The following is a 19,826-nucleotide window of genomic DNA, read 5'->3' as shown; positions in this document are numbered from 1 at the left end:
TGGAAAGGAGGAGTGTGTGCGTGTTCACACGTCTGCATTGCAGTGGCAGGCACCCACAATACTGAGGGCGAGTTGGCAGCCCTGGTACAAGGGAAGTGAATTCCACAACTGATGCTAACCATGGAAAAGCCTCTTCATTTGCCACTGATGTATAAACATGGTACAGAAATGGAATAATCAAAAGTGCGTGGCTATTAGATCATGTAACATGCAAAGACTAAAAACAACACTTTTCAAAGTGCCGCTTCTGATATTGAAACACGGGTGTGATATGCTCCAAACAATCCACTTCATCAGATAATGTTTCGGCACCATCTGAAGATCCCAGTGCTCTTAGAATTGGGTTGCAAAACTTCATGCAGTTTACACACACTCTCTCTCTGATAAACACCAATGCTTTATCTACAAAAACAACAGATGCTTGTGATGGATATGGATCTTTCTGGCTTCTTTTCAGCAGTCAGTCACTACAATAACAGCATTTTTTAATGACTGTCCTAGTAGCTGACAGCAATTCCATTACTCCATACTTACATTGACTATGTCATAGGCAAAGGAGATTTTGAATATCCAGTCCAGTTCGATATCAGAATGCATCAAAACATCCTAGAAAATGAACATGTAGAAATATTTCTTTTGAGATACAATTGCACTTGCTGCCTGACTCCACTCAAAGTAGGCATATAAATATATATCAGCTGCCTGGAGCCATGCTTAGCTCATACCTGACTCCCTCCTTCGGCAATCTGCACATAATTTTTGCTTAATGGTTGCCATCAATTTAATTTTAATTAATTTTTATAATGAAATGTTTTTAGAATGTTGCATTATTTTATTGTTGTTAGCCGCCCTGAGCCCGGCTTCAGCTGGGGAGGGTGGGATATAAAAAAAAATATTATTATTATTATTATTATTATTATTATTATTATTATTATTATACTGATGGAAAGAAGACAAAACTCTTTGAAATGACTGAAAAGGCAAAACTTTAAGTATTGTGGAAACATTACTGAGGTACACATGACTTTCATGGGGCAAACCACACATTCAACTGGGGTGGTATTCAACTACTGCATCCCATTAGAGCAACTATTGCCACTTTTGCAAGAGGACTCCCCCCTCCTCCCCCCATGTGCCTTCCAGATGTGCTGAACCACATCCCATTATTCCTGAACATTAACCATGTTGGCTGTCACTGATCAGGAGCATATCTGGAGGGCACCTCCATTGGCTGTCTTGTGAGATGATAGAGATAGATGATAGATAGATAATAGATAGATAGAGTTATAATACTGAAGAGAGCCAAAAATAGCATATATGACTTGGCAACACACTGCTTTAGTAATCCTTTCTAGGGCAATTAAGTATGAACTACTTTAATGTAATAATTGTTCTAAACGTTGATATACAATACTCACCTTTAGGCTACCTTTCTTACAGTAATGCATCACAATGCACATGTTTGGAGCTTCAGGACATATCCCATAAAAGGCCACCAGATTCTCATGTCTCAGTTCTCTCATCTAAAGCAAAGGAATGTTGGGAAGTGTGGTATCCAGATTTGACACCATACAGCAAAGCAAATGCAATCTTTTTCAGCCAGCTTTGCTCCTTCTTACTGGCATTGCAGAAGAAATAAGCTATGGGACCACTCTGAGATATCTAATCAAAGCAAGACAATGCCCTGCGTTGGAGACCTTGCTAATTAAATCTGTTTTCCAAAGCATATCGACCTATAGCTTCATTTAGAAATTTCAGTCAGTTCATGGTTTTTTCTGCATTACTTAATAAACTTCCTTACTTCAGTTGTGAATTTTAGATCACCTGCCTGTTTCAGTTAGCTTACTGTTCAAATGGAAATTTGTTAAACTATTTAAGAATGAAACATACCACCCGAACCTCCTGGAGAACTGATGGTTTCCGGATCCAGGCATCTGTTTGATTATCAATGAATTTGAGAGCAACAACAATTCCCTGAAACAGAAATTGTAAGAGGCACAATACATTAACATGGAAACTGTTGGGGAGAAATGAATGTAGTCTGGTAGGAATCTTCAGGGATACATTGAGGATCTTTCTGTGTGACTGCATCAACTAAGCCACTCTAGGAATTTACAGAGGACTTAGTTAGTTACTCTGGTTACATATTGGTAGAAATAATGGGCAGACAAATAAGAGGAATATATTACATAATAGTAATGATACATAGGCCTGGTTCATATGTAATGTTAAGCGCAACTATGGCTTGCATGGTGTGGGCTGCTAGAGAGGAAACTGTGGCCACTTTGCTCCTCTCCACTTCTGCTGCTGGTGTGTCACTGTGAGTTAAACATGATTTGTCTTAGTCTGCTGTCCAAACCTGTGCTCATGACAAACCATGAGTGGTAAACTGTAGAACAATCATTACAGCTGATGGCTTTTGTCTGAGGCAAGAGAAATCCTGAGCTCAGATTCATAAACGTCTTAATACGTTCCATCTTTTGCAAGCTCAAGAATTATAAAACCCTAATAAGTCCGCTAGATGGTAAGATGGATGTGCTGAATCCAATGCAGTTATCTTACAGGTGGAATAACCTCTGCCCATGCAGCAGAACTTTGCATCTATCTCCTGCCTCAGTGTGCATCCCACCCCCACCCCCCGGGGATAACTTTTCTCCGTTCTAGCACAGCTGTAAAGCACAATTTCAATTTTTTTATATAAAAAAGATAAGTTTTCCAATAAAACAAAATGGTGAGTGGCGCAAGTGGGTGCTTTATGAATCATAACTTATAGCAACACAAATAATATCCAGTAAGGTCCTATGGTGTTTATACGGTATGTTCATTTTCCAGACAACAGTAGCAAATGCAATAATTGAGAAAATTCAGTTTCCCCACAATTAAATACTGGCCTCAGTGGGTGACTCTGAGCCATTTACAGGAAACAAATGTACATTTCTTGATCAATAAAAGTTAAAATATTAATGTGGAACTGATCAACATTACAACCTACATCTTAATTAGAAATGTACTGTATATAAATTGAAAAAAGTGTCAACAGTACAAGTACAGCTTGGTGATTGTGGCAAAAGCCTAAGCTGATTTGTAACAGTGATAAGTCAAGTGTAATATAATGATTATGGTAATACTTTCAGAAATATTACTTGCAGATAATTATAGTGCCTACTGTTGCTGTACTACACTATGTGATGTTACTAATAGGAACCAATGGGTCTGGTTTAGCACCTGAACATTCACACCTTTGGAAAACCATCACAATCTATTACTTTACACCATGCCTACATTATTCTAAGAACTTTATCAAGACAGGTACTGTCCATTGTACAATGCTAGAGCATATTATGAAAGACCTGGAGAAAATTAACACTGTCACACTTTACAATCCTACCTGTGAATCCTGTGACTTATTCTGGCTTTTATTCTGTTGGGCAGTTTGTGCCCTGTTCTCCTGTACATAATAGAAATAACACGAAGTGTTATGTACAGTGGTACCTCGGGTTAAGTACTTAATTCATTCCGGAGGTCCGTTCTTAACCTGAAACTGTGCTTAACCTGAAGCACCACTTTAGCTAATGGGGCCTCCTGCTGCCGCTGCACGATTTCTGTTCTCATCCTGAAGCAAAGTTCTTAACCCGAGGTACTATTTCTGGGTGTGTAACCTGAAGCGTATGTAACCTGAAACGTATGTAACTCGAGGTACCACTGTACTAAGCTTGGATCCTAGAACAATAGGCAAGTAGGATCCTAGAATTGATTGGCTTGCAGGAAAAGAGCAATCAGGCTCCAGGAGAAAGTTAATCATCCTATTAGGCTGGTAGGATCATAGAATGCAACAACTGATTGGCCTGCAGGAAAAGACCAATCAGGCTCCAAGAGGGAAGCAGAATCAGCCAATCAGATGGGACTCATTGTGTAAATAATGTATATAACAGCCTTAGGTTTGGGGGCAATTCAATCACTGTTTTACATGCTGCAATAAAGAGCATGAAATCACTACAGGACTCCGAGTATATTTCAAGAAGTGAATGGAACACAATTCCATTTGGCACAATATATTCTGGGTGTTTACATATGCACCTGATAAAGTCCTACAGTGGTGTAAAATACTTCTTTCCCTTGCTTGTTCTTCGGTCCAGAATCATCATTATTAGAAATAAACAAATGGGAGCCCAAGCTCTCTGTTCCTTTGGACACTGGTGTGCTTGCTTGAGACAGACAGAAGTTTCCCTTTGAAAGATAATATAAGGTGCAATGTTACAAGCTGATATATTGACCTAAATGAAAATAACACTGGCATTAGTAGTGAAAGCAAAATTTGGGTTAACTGTGTTTACTAGATTCAGATTTCAAAACACAGATTGAAGCGTCATTGCCATTCTCATGAGAAAAACTTACTGTAAATAAGCAGCTTGGGATTTTTGATATGCTATTTGTTTGTTTACGAGATTTGCTATGAGATTTTTGATTGTATGGTTCTTTTTGGAGACCTATGCCTTTACGAGGGACAAACAACTATTGAATGTGCTACAGTGCTTAACTCAGCAACTTTGTATTTCAGTTTTGATTTAATTATGGTTTAAAAATGATTATTTAATTATTTGATTTAAAAATGCCGAAATGCAAAAGTTTATTCCAAATGGCCACGTTAATTTTCGCTCCATTACTGAAATATTCAAAACCTGCCATTGTTATTACCATTATTTGCAATAGTGGTGGCAAGTAGTTAACATGAAGTTGCAACAAAGCAAGTACCTACAGTAAGTATGAAACACAGACATAGTTCTTGTACAAAGAGTACAAGAGGAATTATGTCTCAACTGCACCACTTCACATCATAGGAGGGGAAAATACTCCTATATACAGGAAACTAGCACGTTAGGGAGAAGGCTGGGCTAGAACCTTCCACCCTGACATCTGCTTTTCTTTTTGCTGATACTAATGAATTATGAAATAACGTATTGTAGTCATACAGGATATATAGACCTTGTTCATTTTGTCAGAAAAAGAGAACTTCTTGTGGTTTTGATCTTATTGTTAACCCCCCAGAAAACCTTTATTACTGAGTGATATTGTAAATGAAATAAAATTATAAAGCTAACAGGGCAAACGAGAGATGTTTCTACTGTCAACCCTCCTTAAGCTGAAGCACGACTATGGCAAGTGAGGGTTTCTAAAAAGTGCAGTAAAATTGCACCAGTATGAGAGAGTTTCTGCTTCATGCAGTCATCTACCAACCTGTGAAGGGTCCTGAGAAAGAGGAACAAGGGGGTAGAGTGTCTAATGAAGACTATGGCTATTGAAAAGACTTGGCTTCAGAACTGTATTATATCATTATGGTTCCACATCCACCAACAAGTGCTACATGAATGCAACTGATCCGCTCAAATAAGCCCCTGGAGAACTGTATCCTTGGGATAAAGAACTTGAGTTTCAGTACACAACAGCTCATCCTTTACCTTATTATCATTTAAAATGATGATATCCTCATAATTAATTCTCCACCACGTATCATTTCGAAGGTTTCCCTTGTGGTTTTTTATATACATTGCCACACCAATGGCCCCCAATACCGATATTATCAGCAGAATTATCATAACAATCAGGGCTGAACCTTTTAACAACAAAAGAACAGTTCATTAAAGAACATATAAATGAAGCTGAATCTTGGGAACACATCCAAAAACAAAACAAAGCAAAAAATGCCAAATTCAAGGCAGCAAGGCCATCGCACCACTGCGAAAAGAATATAAAGGAGCAAGAAATCACACAAGCATGGCTATTAATTATAATACAATCATACAATGGAACATGTGATCACAGCCCCCGCCACAACTGTAACTTAAAAACAAACAAATAAATCAGTTTTCTTTGCAACAAGGTTTGACTTGGTGGAATGAAAATGGTCAGAACTGTACAGCTGTAGTTGCATAGTTGTGTCAGACAAGAACAGAGCAGCTTTGATACAGCAAAAGGCATACAAGACACATGATCTGCAGTATGTCCTACTTGCATGCTAGTAGTAGTAATAAATTTATAACCCACATTTCACCGGCAGGCATTACATAATCACACTTACTGGTAACTGGAGTTTTGCAGTGTTCATTGTGAAACCCACACAGTGGTTTGTCCTTAGGTATTTCTCCATCTGCCCAACTGATATAGTCAATCTGTCTGGTTGGGCTATGGACAGAGACAATAAGTATGTCAGCATCTTGCATCAATTATAAAGCTGAAGGCTCTTTATTTCCAAAACTCATTAACACACATACTTTGTGATAAATTTACCCATACAAGGAAAGAGGAATGTACAAATAGCCATAATTCTCCACATGAAAAAGAAGCAGAAATTAAGTCCAGATCTGAAACTAAAAGTGCATTTTTATTTCAGAGTTAGCCATAAACTACAAACCTATGAATGAAAGTATATAAATAGAGGGATTTCAGGTAGCAGGTTCAGGTTCAGGTGCAGACACTAGAGCAGTGTCTCCCAAACTTGTGTCTCTAGCTGCTGTTGAACTACAAATCCCATCATCCCTAGCTACCAGGTCCAGTGGTCAGGAATGATGGGAGTTGTGGTCCAAAAACTGCTGGAGACCCAAGTTTGGAAAACCCTTCATTAGAGTTTCCCTGGCTCTTAGGTCAGGAAAGCTCTTCACATTATCTTGGCTTCCATTTTCCTCCCAGTTTTAAGGGTGAGTTGATTGGATTGCATTCTGCCATCTTAACTAGAAACTGGGGAGAGTAGGTTCTGCGGCTTATAATTACAAAATGTGTGGATCCAGAATTGGCCTCCATAGTCACTTACAGACTCACTATTAAAACCGTGTTCATGGAAAACAATCTTACTCTGCTAAGAGTGATTGTCAAAGAAGAAGAATTGCAAAATGGTTCAACAAACTGATCTGATATATTTCAGGATGGCCTATGCCAAATTTGGGGTGTAAAGGTTAAGAATGGCTTGTTTTGAACAAGTCCAGCAAGTGACTTATTGAAGTTGACTGTTGGTGTGTTTTTTTCTTCCATGGACTTCACTCAGCCTTTGCTATCTTTTGAGAAATGGGTTGTTGTGTTAGGTCAAGGTATGCGTTTTTACCCATGAGTTGTGTGTAACATATTTGTATTTATTAAAAATGGTATGCTCGGAAAATATTTGTTGATTTGGCAGCATATGGACATGCTCTGGTATCCTACATTGTGTTTAGCTCAGGCTTCAGCACTACCTTGGACCTGGATGGCTGTCAATAACAGAGGGGCAAACCTAAGTCCAAGATTTGTCTGTTCACTGGAATAGATACATGGAGCCTATGCAACTGAAGCTATCATGCAACTGCTCTGAGGCCAGTCTCACTGTTCCAGTCCCAAGTGCCAGCATCCTTTCTGTGATCCTCCATTTTCTGAGCTGTGGTTTCTTAATCCCCCAATGCAGGCATGTCCAAAGTCCGTTTCAGGGGCCTTACTCGGCCCACTGTTCGGTTTAATCTGGCCCCTGTGGCAGTTTACTTCCTGGGATAAAATCAGCAATTTTTGTCAGCCCTCAGGCATGTTGACTTCATCAAATCTGGCCCCCTTTGAAAAAAGTTTGGGCAAACAGCCTAATGTCAACCAGGTCATTGTTGATATCACTGATAGATTTATTGTAAAGTATGTTTAATATGATGAAATATTTTTGTAATATGTTAAAGAGGAAGATTTGATCAGTTGTTCTTTAGAAGCCTGCCAAAAAAATAATGATGGGCGGCATTCAACTTAAAATTTGCCCTAGGACAAGAATTAGTACTGGCACAGTGGGATTTCCCCCATTCTTATCTCATCACTTGTGCCATCCTCAAATCAGCCTGGAGGGTTGTCAGGAAACCTAGAATAGATTTAGTGAGGGGTCACAAAGAAGGAGAGTCAGAGAACATTCCATTGCACGTGAAGAAATCCTTGCGCTGACAGAACTGCCTCCTCAGTGTTATGATGCATACAACCCATAATCATTATAACTGCTGGTATCAGAATACCATTCATCTTTAGTATGTGATTATCCATTTCAGAAATCTGTGCAAGAACGTTTACAAGTTCAAGTTAGCACAAGTTCAAATTAGTTCAAAGGAAGCCACACAATGCTTATGTGAACAATGCTTATGTGAACTCATGACAGAGTGATCATGATAACAGAATGATCAGCGCATCTCCTTTGAATTTAACACTGACAATGGACTTTCTAGGACTTCCGGGTTAGCGCCATCGGCTAATGGCGGATTCCCTCCGAGCTCCGGAGGGAATCGGCTTCGTAGGAGTGGGGTCTTACCGCAGCGGCGACGCGGGGACCCTTAGAAATCACAGGCGGTGAAGCCTGTGAACCTGGTGACTCGGCGGGCACCATTAGCGCCCCCCGACCCGCAAAGGAGCCTTTTTAAAGGCTACGGAACGGGGGACGGGGTGAGTGGCGTGGTGCTGAGAGTCGACTGCTTCTCGTGCGGAGTGAAGCCGTGTTGCCATGGCCGGAGAGCGCTGACTTCTTCTTGTAAATTGGACCTCGAAACAACAACCCGTGAGTAGTACGGAATTTGGACTTGCAAAGGAAATTTTTTTTTGAATTAGGCACGATCGGGGAAGGCGTAAACAGGAAGTCCGTCTCCCCGTCCTGTAAACAATCTAAAACAAGGACCTGCTAACTAAGGTCATGAGAATTTCTTCTCTTTATTGGGCAAAAGATATTAATTTCACGATTTGGCACTACAAGTAATAGTACTGGAGGATAAGAGCTAACTTTGGGAGCTGAGGTACCACCCCTCCTTAGACCTGGGAGTGATCCGCGAGAGAGCCTGTTGGAAGGGCACTGAAGATTTTGACAGCTGTCAAACTAGCTGTCAAGACGGAAATAGGGAACTTTGTTTCTACTGCTTCTGCTGGCTATATTTGCTACAATTTTGATATAATTTGTTGAAAACAAGGAAGAGCTGATACAAACTAACTTGATTTTTGGATTTGAACTGGAATGAATAACAAGGAACCAAAATCCCTCTAGAGGGGGTTTTGGGACATTACAAGAATGGCTGAAGGAGGGGAAATTCAAGCCAAGTTGGACAGAGTTTTTGTTCTCTTGGGAAAGTTACAAGGCCAAGTTGATGTTTTGGCTACAAATGTTGCAACTCTGGACTTAACAGTAAACAAATTCATTGAATTTGATAAGGATTCGACTCAGGAAGCTTATGCAGCTGGCTAAGAAGAGAAACTTGAGAGATTTGAGAGTGAGGAGAAAGAGATATATGTTGTTCCTGAGGAAAAGGAAGGAGGAGCTGCAATGTTGTCAAAGACAAAGGAAGGCCAGAGGCCTGACACGGTGGCTACAAATAAGAACTCGATGATGAAAATCTGGTTTGAATTGGGAACTGAAAAATGGAGGGATCTCCTTATGTGGAGATCTGAAGACCTAAGGATTACGAATTTGATTAAGGTGGAAGGTGGAGCTTTGGGGACATTTGGACTTGAAAGGATTAAGAAACAAGATTCAGGCTCCACTTTTAAATATGGAGGTCTGGCTGGAGGAAACATGGATCTTATTGGACTAGAGCTTCTCTGAGATTTGGTGTTTAATACCAAGGACTATAAAAAGAACCGGCAGAGAGGAATTGAGAGAGAATTAAGAGCCTCGGACGTGAGGTCTCCAGGCTGACAGTAGATGGACTGATGGACGTTTGTTGGGGATTGAAACCGGGAAAGGGGGGGTGGAGTTTGGGAATCCAAAGGGTGTATAATTTAATTTGTTCTGTTTTTATTTTGTTTGGATATTTGTATGAAAATTGGGGAAATCGTGGAAGGGAATTTAGGCCGACTTTAGAAAAAGGTTTAAAGAATAAGCAAATGATGTATAAATATGAAGTCTATAAGGTAAAATTGGTTGTTGTTTTTTTAAATAACTAAATATAAAAAGGTTTAAAAATAGGGACAAGAACCTGTTGAACCAACAATCTGAACTGGAATACAAGAGGGAGAGGTGTGGGGAAGTCAGGAAAATATGTTATAGAAAATAAGGATTGTGAACTTTATGTGTTTTTTAAAAAAAAACTTTCTTTTTTTGTTTTTTCTCTTTTTTGATTTTTTATTGTATTATGCTGAAAATCTTAATAAATATCTTTTAAAAAAAAAAAGACAATTGACTTTCTAGTCCTGCCACCATTTTGTTCCTGGGTAGCATCAAAGGCAAGAAACCTTGTAGTTTTAAATCCACACTTTTCATTTCAGAGATAGTCAATGAAAATAGAATTTCAAGATTTTCATAAAGAAGGAGGCATTGAATTGATTTAAGAAGGAGGAAGATGGCAGCTTTCCACACAGCTAGCATATCCCTCTTTGCATGTAAGTAGGCATCTTGTCCCTCTTAACCTGGTGCTGCCCATTTATGCTGACTGGGGCTATAGGAAATTGTAGTCCAAAATATCTGGAGGACACCAGGCTGACTTCTGCTGACTTGCTAATCAGAACAAGACACAGGATGTTGCAGTCAAAATACACTTCCTGCTGAACAAATAATAGTAAGGTTGCAGTCCTGTAACCACTTGGTCCCATTGAACTCAATGGGACTAATAGATCACATGCAATGTGGTTATCTTTGCAAAGAACAAGGTGAATTAAAAATGATTTTGTAAAGCTGAATTCAGTTTGTTGTTACAATATAGAATTTAAAGTCGCAGGTGGAGGCATCAAAGGAGCACTAGGGAACAGGGCTGCCCCACAAAGTCTAGGCATGAGCAGATGCTGGAGAGTAGACTTCCATGGGATCAGGACATCAGAGTAACTGGATGTCTGAATTACATGGAGGTCTATGTGTGAGCAGCTGCTTGCTCTCTTTTTTTCAGACAACCACAATAATGCATGGATACATGGCAGCTGAACATGGGTTCTGGATTCAAATATCACCATACTGTAGAATTCACTCAAATGGCTTTGGGTGAGTCACTGACTCTTGGTCTCAGCTCTTCCCTTTATAAAATGGGCAAAAAGGAAAAGATACTGCTTCAAAGAATGAATACAAAGAAGATTATATAGTACTTTACAAGGTAAATCTCCTGTACAAAAGATTAAATTGCAAAGTGCCCATGAACCACACACACAAATAATACCTGATTGTTTTCCTGACACTGTCAAAGTTAAGAACTGGAATGAAATGAACTGAGTTGCCAAATTCCTGGAGATCATACACAGAGTAATCCATGTTCCTCTCACCTAATTCATCAATGTTGACTGGGCCAGTAATGCCTAAACAAAAAAGATATTAAAAATAAGAGCTTTAGCACATTCCCCACACTTCAGCACACCTGTCCCATTTTGACGGATGTTGTTTTTCTGCCTCTTCCTCAGCATAGGAAGACACAATGTACTACATATTTATGTATCCTGTCCATTTTGCAGTAGTCAAAAGTCCACTGGCTAACTTGCAAAGATTTCCAGGATAGTCAGAACACAAGAGCCCTGTTGCATCAGGCCAGAGGCTCATCAAACCCAGCCTGTTCTCACAGTGGCTAATCACATGCCTACAAAAGGAACATGACTGAGCCCTTGCCTGCTGTTGTCCTCAAGGGACTGGTATTCAGAGAGTACTGCCTTTGATCCTGGAAGTAGGACATAGGCATCATGATTAATGGCTGTTGGAGAAACTCCATAGCTCAGCTACGTGCTTATAAGGTGGTCGCTTTTAATCAGGGAGGAGTTTCTGTGAATGCCAAAGTTGAACAAATTGTTTATTCTGTTATATCTATCAATGCTGTTTTGACTGAACATGCAACTGTGGAGAGACAATACTTTTAAGGGCGGGCAACAGGCATTCACAGAGTTGCACCCAAGCATTCTCTGTTGGCATCACATGAGATCCTAAGAGTCACGTGGAAAAAGTTCCTAAGGCTCACTTGGCAATAGTTAAAGTAGCTTCCTTTGCACATTTATTAAGAAGATAAATGGATCTACTCCAAATATGTGCTGCTTCATGAAGTAAGCCTGGTGGTCCTTCTGACTTGGTACTAGAAGATGCTCTGTATTCTTCACCAACCTGATATCTTGGACTTTAACACCCATCAGCCTCAGCCAGAATGTCCATGGAGGCTGGGACAAATGAGAGTTGTAGTCCAAAACATTTGGATAGTACCAAGTGAATGAAAGTGAATGTCTCAGCCCTGCTCCTTGAGATGCTTTACCTGAAGATGCATGGGAGGGGCATCAGTGTTCAGAGTATCAGCTCAGCTACAGAGGTGCAGCTTCCCTCCCTCTCTCAAGTGACTGTGTTTGCAGTCTGAATCCATGAACTTACCATACATTGGAGTTTTGATGTAACCTTTCAAACTGTTGACAAGGCCCTTTCCATCACGGAAGTCCTTTTTCCCTTCTAACATTTCTTTTATCGATAACGCATAAAGCAAAACAGCATCATGTAGGTAGGCAGCATAAGAACTTACCTGGAAAAGAGTCAATATAGAACAGTAAGAGTTTGGGCTTCTGAGGGAAGAAGTTTCTTAAACTATTCTTTCAGTTGTCTGACTGCATATATTTAGCAGTGGACTCATTTATTCCAAACTCAAAATCCAGTTGCAATCGAAATTATTCAACCCCCATTACAAATCAGGTTTATTATCAAAATTTACAGATTTTCCGCTGTTTGCAATGAGAAAATCAAACAAAAACAATTGAAATAGCTCAACACAAGGGATGCTTCAAGTGGTTCCCCCAAATACAGTGATACCTCGGTTTGAGAACAGTCCGGTTTAAGAACGATTCGGTTTACAAACTCTGCAAAACCGGAAATAGTGTCTTGGTTTGAGAACTTTACCTCAGTCTAAGAATGGAATCCGAATGGTGGAAGGACACTGGCGGTGGGAGACCCCATTAGGGAAAGCGCGCCTCGGTTTAAGAACAGTTTTGGTTTAAGAACGGACTTCCGGAACTGATTAAGTTCATAAACCGAGGTACCACTATACAGCTGAAATTGCAACTTATACAGGGCTGGGCAGTGGCAGCCTCTTCTCCTCGCCCACACTCCAGCAGTCGCTGTGAGCTGCCCAAGGGAGGAGGCTGGCTGTGGCGGCCATAGAGAGGCCACAGAGGGGCACTGGGATATCCGCTCGCAGTCACAACTGTCACTGCCGACTCTGCTCAGAACAAGTGGTGGCTCATCCTCCTCCCTGAGCTCAGTGGTTGAAATATACTCAGAGTCGCAAAGTGATTTCATGCTCTTTATTCAGCTCATAGTGGTGAGGAGGAATGAATGAATGTCCCCTCAAAGCATCTGCTTTATATACATTATTTACACAATGGGCTGCACATGATTGGCTAATTCCGGAATTCTACAGTAAGCCAATCAGGTTGTGGATTCACTTCTATCTGGAGCATGATTGGGTGGTTCCTGCCAACCAATCATACTGCTGCATTGTTCTAGGACCAATCAGACTGCTGCATTCTGAATCCTATTGTTCTAGGACCAATCAGACTGCTGCCTTTTGGATCCTATTGTTCTAGGACCAATCAGACTGCTGCAGTTTGGATCCTATTCAACTCAGTACATAACAGTGGTGCTGGCACTGGCAGAGAAAATAGGAACATTCTGGGATCAAATCAGAAGCCGGGATAGCTTTCATCATTCCAGGACTGTCTCTGGAAAATCAGGACACTTGGAAGGTATGTGTTATCTGATATGGTTGCAGGCAGGCCCATGGAGAGTGTGGCAGGGGGCAGCTGGGTACACTTGCCCCAGGCCTTGGAGGGCTAAGCTGCCGGGGGGGGGGGGGACTGCAAGGGATTGGCTACTTTCTTGTGTGAGTTTATAATTTTATTCTACCAAGACTCCTGCCTTGCACCTCAGAAAAGCTCTGCACGGGTCTGGTTGCAGGTCAAATGAGACTACACATGTTAGTAAATGAGTTGAAAGCCTCAGCTCCTAAAACTAATCAACATGGCTTTAGAGTGAAGAAAATCTCTCAAGAAATGTTTTGATGTCTGCCTTTAGAAAATTTGAGATATTTGGCCCTTTTTTCGTGTGGCATCACAGTGCCCTTTCTAAGTTAGGCACTGGTTTCCTCTTGGTTTTTTGTTATGCCTCCTTGGAACAAGTACAGTGGTACCTTAGGTTAAGTACTTAATTTGTTCCGGAGGTCCGTTCTTAACCTGAAACTGTTCTTAACCTGAAGTACCACTTTAGCTAATGGGGCCTCCTGCTGCTTCCGATCCGCCAGAGCATGATTTCCGTTCTCATCCTGAAACAAAGTTCTTAACCTGAAGCACTATTTCTTGGTTAGCGGAGTCTGTAACCTGAAGCTTATGAAACCTGAGGTACTACTGTATCTAAGTTGTGGCTGTGAATATGACCTCTCCGTGTGAAGAAAAGAAACTGTCTGAAAGCTGCTTCTCCTTCAGCTTGCTGTGGACCTCCTTCACAAAATCAGAATAGGTCTTGTATTCTCTGTAAGATCTGAGAGCTATGAGCAGCACAGGCTGATAGGCATCTGGGATGCTGCTGTTCCCATTACTCCAAGTCTCTTTCAAAAAATTGTCCTAGAAGACAAAAGAGTGATTGACAGCACTGTTTGTAATAAATAGGCAGTTTACCCCATTCCCATAATGCTTAGTAATATGAATACAACAAACACTTTGTGAGGTGAGTGGGGCTGAGAGACTTCAGAGAAGTGTGACTGGCCCAAGGTCACCCAGCAGCTGCATGTGGAGGAGTGGAGATGCGAACCCGGTTCACCAGATTACGAGTCTACCACTCTTAACCACTACACCACACTGGTATAGAGCACAATAGATGCTTGATTTTATCTTCACGAAGTGTGCAAGGTAGGTTAGATGAGAGATAGTGTCTAAGGCGATAGATATTGCAAAATTTGAATCCAACCCATAGTCCAGAATTCTACATACTACAGCATGCTAGATTTGGAGATACCCATTGCTTTTCTGACCTACCATCCATACAACTTGTAACTGAGGACTTAAACCTGAGTTTGCTCCCCCCCCCCTTGCCTCACAATCCATTTCCCTGTTGTGTCATGTCTTTTTAGATTGTAAGTCTGAGGACAGTAATCCTTAAAACCATGCCTTTAGCAAGGTAATGAAGAAATACTCACCACATTGTAGCTATTTACTGACCTCAAACTGCTGCAGCACAAAGAACACGTATGGTCCATTTGTCATACCTAGTTTCTTGGCCTCTAACAAAATAGATCTTGCATCCAAAGAACTGCAGATTAAAACAATAACTGCAAAAGAAATAGTACAGATCAGTTCCCAGCGCATCTAAAAAGTCAAGTGTACCCACCAACTGAGCCAGTAGCAGCAACAAAATTAGAGCTGCCATATGTCTGGATTTTCCCTTACATTACCAGGATTTCAAAGGCAGAAATGACGTCTGGGGGGAATTTCCAAAATGTAGCGCTTTGTCCTGGATCTTAGGCAAGTCAATCGAAAATCAAGATTTTTTGGCGGTTTTGGAGTTGTTGGTTTTTTTTATAAAAAAGCAACTTTAGGGTTTGTCCTGGTTTTTACTTTTTGAAATATGGCAATCCTAACTAAATAGTTGGTACAACAGCAAACTCAGTGGTATAAAACTCAAAAGGGAAAGAAAGCAAAAACAATGTCTTGATAAATGCACATTGGATAATGTGGTGAACAAAGTTGTTGTAAGGGTATTGGTAAATTACTGATTGATTGTGTGTAATTCGGGGTGCATCACTATGAAGCAATACAAAATATCTTGGGTATTTAAAACCAATGCAACTTTAGATCATGCTTTGCGTAACTTTAGATCATTTCCTAATCACCCAAATCATTTAATAAACCCCCAGGCCCTCAGGTACACAAATGACTATCCCATTGAAATCAGCGCACAGAACAAAAGATTAAAGTGCTGCAGTCCAGAGAAGTGTATCATATTTCAGAAAGAGAGAGAGAAAATTCACTTATTTGGTCTCTGGAAGTCCCTGTGCATTAAGTGCATGACAAGAGCACCTGAATGTAACCAGAAGCTGTGCATATGAATACTCCTTAAGCAAAGAAGTATTCCCAACTTCAGTTGTTATTGGTACTTTAAAAAAGAAAAAAGTATGAGAATGCTGCCTCCATTTATACTAAGTATTGTATAAATAGTTCTTGTTACAAGTGGGCATTAAGTAGAGCTCTTTGCCTTGTGTAGCCATGTGACTTACACACCCAGACTTAGACACCTCCACTCCTTCCTTGCCTGTGAAACAGAATGTTATGGAAAGGTGAGAGTTGTGAACATTACAAAGGTTTAGCAATATATAATCCGGTAATATATAATTGTGAAGTGCTCTCTTCAGGGAGACTCATCTGGTGGCTTCATTACGTATCTTGAGGCATGAGGCAAAAACATTTCTCTATAACCAGGCCTTTGGCTGATTAAACGACCTGTGGCCTTTTAAATGTGTTTGGGTATGGTTTGTTTTTCATTATGTATTTTGTGTTCTCATTTTTGATCTTCAGATGAAGGGTGGTATACCAATTTTAATAAATAAATAACCTCGGGAAAATCTTTCATCATGCCCTTAGTTCTGCTCATTTAAAGAGTTTCTTAATTGAAATAGTTTTACACAGAGAATCCCATAAGAATTTTCACATAGGATAAAAAATTCCTGCTGGGTCAGTCCCTAAAAAAAACCACAATCTTGTTAGTAATATCTACCTTTTCCCTATATCTTGCCTTTCTGCTCTGCCTGCCAGGCATGCGTCCTGGGCTTCCATGTATGCATGCAACATTTCCTTAGGGCATATCTGGGCAATATGTATAATATGAGTCAATAGGCATAAACCCAAATAATGAGGCCAAATTGCCCCTCAAATCGGATCTTCCATCAGCTCAAATCCTGCAAGTGGTCACATGACTTAAACCTATGTGGCATAAGAACATAAGAGCCTGCTGGATCAGGCCACTGAGCCATCTAGTCCGACACCCTGTTCTCACAGTGGCCAGCCACATGGAAAACCCTTAGGAGGGACCTGAACACAAGAGCACTCTTCCTTCCTGTGTTTACTAGCAACCAAATAAGGAGGCACAGCAAACCCATCATGGTGAGTAGCCTATAGTAGACTTATCTTCCATTAATTTGTTCAGTTCCTTCTCTAAAGCCATGCAAATTGGTGGCCATCACTGCATCCTGTGGAATTTTATAAACTTTTACCATTCCACCTCTTCCTTGCTTTTTGTCTACGGTAAGAATTCCCAAACACCGCGACCATATTTAAACAGGACTTCAGGCTTAATGCAATGTGAGCGTCTTCAGGCGAATATAGCGTTGCCATACATCCAGAATTCCTTGGACATATCCGGAATACTGAGTTGCAAGCAGTGACTGGGTGGAAATTGGTGAAATGTCCAGGAAAAGCTGGATGTATGGCACCCCATGTTGGCAGTATTGTTTTTGTCGATATTCCTCAGAAGTAGCTCAAAAACGCAATTCTTTTTGTTCCAGATTTTCACTTTTCGAAGTATGGCAACCCTTGGAATGCAATGTCAATTCCCAGAAGAAGTTAAAGTGTGACACCTTATTGAACACAGGAGCCAGGAGCACCAGAGAGATGAGGGACAGGTAATCACACAGGTTTAATACAGTTTTCTCTACACTGATGCCCACAGTACCAGTGGACAGCACATATGGCAGCAAGGCATCTTTGGTTGGACAGCACCCTGGAGAGCATATCTACTGGGAAGGCACCACTTGTTGGAGCTGCTCAAAGGTACATACAGGCAGCATATTGGGAGAAGAAAGAACTGCAATGAGCTTCAATTTCTGATAAGTTGAGTGGCAGTGTGTCATGTTTTGCAGAGGACACTCTTCTATTTGAAAAAGTTATTTAAGTAAGAGGTGGGTAACCAGTGGATCATGGGCCAGATACAGTTCACCAAGCCATGGGAAATGGATTGGGAAGTAAAATGCCTTTTGTAAGTCCAGTCCATGTTTTATGTGTGTTTCAGTTCACTAGGGTATGGCACTTTAAGTACCAGGCCCTGAGGCAGCTGAGGACATAGATTTCTGCTGGGCTTTTGTCATGTCCAATGTTGGTTTGAGTTTGTTCCAAATAAAGTGTTTTGGTCACCATCCTTCATGTACAGAGTTCATCTTACAATGGTGCTGAGAGACTTATGAACTCACATGGAGAATTATCACTTTACCTCCAGAGCTCAGAAACCTGTCATGAAAAACGAAACAAAAAACTTACTTCTGGCAACTGATGCTATATAGTTGAGCTTGTCTTGATGGAGGCTTTGATCTTTTGTGTTGTATCTCACCTTAGCAGTGATGGTGATGTTGCTTTTGAGTTGATTTTCTACAGAAGCCCACAACTCCTCTGTTTCAGCCCAAGTGAAAACATCACTTGAGCTTCCGAAGAGGCCAACGTACCTCCACCCAAAATACTGGAGAGTTTTATAAAGGACTTCCCCGATCATTTGCAGAGGGGTGACAAGATTGATATAAGTGTCATAAACAAAGGAATCTTCCAGCTTGGCTGTATGGCCAACAAACCCAAACATGGGGATGTTCCACTGAGAAGCTAGCAAACCAGTTACCTAGGTGGAGAATAATAAAAAGAACTGGATTTAATAGTAACATTCAAGAGGCAATAAGTAAACTTGGTTGACTGTCACTCTTAGCATTGTTCAAATGAAGATCTTTTAGGTGCTGTATAGGTTTCAGATTGCATCAAGGCCTTTGGGGGATGTGAAACTGAAACACTCAATGCCTGATTTCCCATTTCTGGAAATACAAAAACCAGCTGTTAATCATTTTTCTCTATTTCACTGCCTGCAATAATAGTGCCCATAAGTAATGACAATAGGGTTTCAGTGTATAGGATTTCAATGCAATAGGATTTCAGTGTATTTATTTACTGAACAGAACTTATATACCACTTGATTGTAAAAACAAAACAAAACAACAACTTCTGGTTTACAAGAAATATTAAAATTATCAATAAAAAAGTAATTTAAAACATTTAAATACAAAGTCAGTGGCAAACGAAAAAGAGATTCAAACATGTCCACATCCACATGTCAGGATAAACTTGTCTAAACAAAGGAGCTTTAAGTAGATACAGAAAAGAAGAGAATAACAAAACATAACATAATTAGGTGTGAAGTTGATATATATTAATGCATAAATAAACACGAGCTAAACTCAGCATTGGGTTTGATTGGGTGGTGAGATACTAACACCAATATTTCTCCCAAATTAATTGTGAGACCAGTTATCGAGAACACTGTGAACCATTTACTAGAATATATGCATGGATATTTAAATCCCAATTGAGTTGTGCTGTCTTTATTCATGCATATCCATCATGCCCCAAAGCACTCTATGTTTTGTTTGCTTCCAAGCCCATCTGAAATGAATGCAGGTTGTGCCTTTTGTCATAGGCAGGCTCTAATTTAAAGATCTCCATGAGCTCTAATAATATGTACAAATGGTTGCACATTTAACACAGACCCTCCAAGTGTCTCTGTTTTTCAGGGACAGTCCCAGATTTACAGAAGCAGTCCCAGTTTCTGATTTGATATGTCCTGCTTTTCCTTAGGACAACCCTATTTTCATCAGAGAAATGTTGGAGGGTATGGAGTTATCTGACCCCCCCCCCCAAGCCATCTGGAGGCAGCCCTGTATAGGGAAGGGTTTTTTAAAATGCTTAATGTTTTATTATGCTTTTATATATGTTGGAAGCCTCCCGGAGTGGCTGAGGCAATCCAGGCCGATGGGTGGGATATAAATAGTAAAATTATTATTATTGAATAGGACACCCCTATTTTCATTGGAGGAATGTTGGTGGGTATGAGCTGGAGCATAGTA

The 19,826-nt window shown here is 40.4% G+C and overlaps 1 protein-coding gene across 1 annotated transcript in view; it reads right to left on the bottom strand.

Annotated features, from left to right (window-relative positions):
- The window catches only part of LOC128413386 (guanylate cyclase 2G-like), a 35,422-nt gene that overhangs the window by 13,639 nt on the left and 1,957 nt on the right, over positions 1-19,826 (bottom strand). Inside the window, exons 2-13 of the mRNA XM_053387426.1 lie at positions 18,205-18,553; positions 15,118-15,227; positions 14,338-14,523; positions 12,290-12,434; positions 11,109-11,244; positions 6,077-6,180; positions 5,457-5,611; positions 4,078-4,227; positions 3,389-3,448; positions 1,891-1,974; positions 1,419-1,523; positions 535-606 (exon numbers count right to left, since the gene is read on the bottom strand). Coding sequence (XP_053243401.1) covers positions 535-606; positions 1,419-1,523; positions 1,891-1,974; positions 3,389-3,448; positions 4,078-4,227; positions 5,457-5,611; positions 6,077-6,180; positions 11,109-11,244; positions 12,290-12,434; positions 14,338-14,523; positions 15,118-15,227; positions 18,205-18,553 — 1,656 coding nt within the window. The remainder of the gene's footprint in view (positions 1-534; positions 607-1,418; positions 1,524-1,890; positions 1,975-3,388; positions 3,449-4,077; positions 4,228-5,456; positions 5,612-6,076; positions 6,181-11,108; positions 11,245-12,289; positions 12,435-14,337; positions 14,524-15,117; positions 15,228-18,204; positions 18,554-19,826) is intronic.

This window comes from Podarcis raffonei, chromosome 5 (assembly GCF_027172205.1).
Source record: "Podarcis raffonei isolate rPodRaf1 chromosome 5, rPodRaf1.pri, whole genome shotgun sequence".
Lineage (NCBI taxonomy): Eukaryota > Metazoa > Chordata > Lepidosauria > Squamata > Lacertidae > Podarcis > Podarcis raffonei.
This window is presented reverse-complemented; position numbering and strand designations above follow the sequence as displayed.